The sequence below is a fragment of the Aegilops tauschii genome, chromosome 6, assembly GCF_002575655.3.
Source record: "Aegilops tauschii subsp. strangulata cultivar AL8/78 chromosome 6, Aet v6.0, whole genome shotgun sequence".
In the NCBI taxonomy this organism is placed as follows: domain Eukaryota; kingdom Viridiplantae; phylum Streptophyta; class Magnoliopsida; order Poales; family Poaceae; genus Aegilops; species Aegilops tauschii.
This window is the reverse complement of record NC_053040.3, coordinates 281,232,676-281,234,511: the sequence shown is the minus strand read 5'-3', so window position 1 is coordinate 281,234,511 and position 1,836 is coordinate 281,232,676. Positions and strand designations below refer to the sequence as shown.

General features: G+C 48.1%; 1 protein-coding gene across 1 annotated transcript; it reads right to left on the bottom strand.

Annotated features, from left to right (window-relative positions):
- Window positions 1–227: 227 nt before the first annotated feature.
- On the bottom strand, window positions 228–1,436 carry LOC109740078 (uncharacterized). Its single transcript, XM_020299111.4, has 3 exons — window positions 1,353–1,436; window positions 1,079–1,157; window positions 228–900 (listed from the first exon to the last, which is right to left on the bottom strand). The coding sequence occupies exons 1-3, from the start codon at window positions 1,356–1,358 to the stop codon at window positions 398–400; spliced, it is 588 nt and encodes a 195-aa protein (XP_020154700.1). The 5' UTR covers window positions 1,359–1,436; the 3' UTR covers window positions 228–397.
- Between the last annotated feature and the right edge of the window lie 400 nt (window positions 1,437–1,836).

The window sequence follows — 1,836 nt, the reverse complement described above, 5'->3', positions numbered from 1 at the left end:
CCGGCCAAAGCTAAGAAACGACAGGTTAACATTTCCCTTTGAGTCGGAAAATAACGACGGCCGATTGGTGAGTACTGAGTAGTGACTTCTTGTGATTCTCCGCCTAATTTTACCTCTGGTTCAACAGCCCGAACGCAGTTAGCAAAGTTCAGATGAAAATGGAGTACGCGACTCTGATCATGATCGACAACACAAACTGAAGTAGCAACGTAATTACAGAAACATCTGACGCCACTTCAGACCATCAACAGGGCGACAACCAGCTAATTAACATTTACAAAGTCGGCTACAACCTTCCAAACTGATGAAAAGAAGAACACTTTCATGAGAAGATCAATCTAGCTGTAACTGTAAGCGGAGATGGATGGATGTTGTGCAGGCCACGGGGTGGCGCCTGCTACTGTATGCAGCAGCCACCGGAGCCACTATCGCGGCGAGGCACCGAGCTGTAGCTGGTGCTGCTGCTGCCGCCGCCGCCGCCGCCGCTGCCGGACGAGGAGGAGTGCTCCATGGGGTAGTAGTCGTGCCTCTCGACCAGCGGCGAGTAGTTGCCCGGGTGGCTGCGCGCCACCGCTCGCGAGTAGCTGCTGCCGTAGCCGTAGCCATAGCCATAGCCGCCTTGCGCGGCCAGCGGCGACGGGTGGTGGTGGTAAGCGTACGGGCCTGGCGCCGCGCCGTACTGGTAGTGCTGCGAGCCGTTGTACGGCGCCACCGGCCCCTTTGTCCCCGGCGGGAGCGGGAGCGACGACGCGCCGAACGTGTCGAGCGTCCTCAGCTCCACGATCTCAGCGGCGCCCACCTTCTTCTTGAGGCTCTTGGTCAGCTTGTTCGAGTCCACGTCGTCGCCGATCACCAGCAGCAGATTCTTGTCGCCGCCGGCCAGCGTCACCGACTCCACCCCTGCATACTCCTCCCAAGTCCCAACCCAGTTAATCATCTCGTGCCAACGCTGGCTTGAATTAATTAACGGAAAAGCTTCGCGGGCAAGGAATGAATTAAGCTTCGATCTATCGTTATGGAAGAATCACAAATCTAAAAAGAAAGAATGATGAACCAGCATATGGTCCTATATACGTACCGCTAGCCGTAGCTGCCACTTTCATGGCTTTGGTTTGGTATTTCTCCGAGTTCACATACATCCGAATGATGATCTCCTTCTGAAATTTGTTTATAGTTGTAAAAGGAACAGTTCATAAGTTACGCAAATATGCAAAGAATAAATTGAACTGGATGTATTGAGAGATAAGACGACAGACAAAATAGTCCCAAAGAAGAAGAAGAAGAAGAAGAAGAACATGCAAACAAGAAAGGTGAGTGATTTGTTTCAGAAAACAAAAGAAAAAAGTTCTTACCCTCATGGTTGTTCGCTTTGCTGCTCAACAGATGACGGAAGAAAAACAAATGCTGCCTCCAAGTACTGAAAGAACGAAGGTCATGTGTACTACTCATATATATACTCCCCCGTACACACTTCTAGACATGCATTCCCTCCGTTCCAAAATAAATGACCCAATTTTATACTAACTTAACTTTTAAGTTAGTATAAAATTGGGTCATTTATTTTGGAACGGAGGAAGTATGACATCAGGGTGCTGACAGCCTGACACTACTCATATTTCCAACACTAGTGAAAAAAGGCTCTTATATTATAAGACGAAGTACTTCATAATATCATGTTTAAATGACACGTCATGTTTAATTAGTAACCAAATCAAAGATCACCAATATAGTCTTAGAAAGACCAATCATCGCCCATAAACAAAAGCCCCAAGTTCGAATATTTAAGTGGCGACTTTGGCCGGAAGACTTTGACTCCTTTTTGTCGGTAAGAATTCC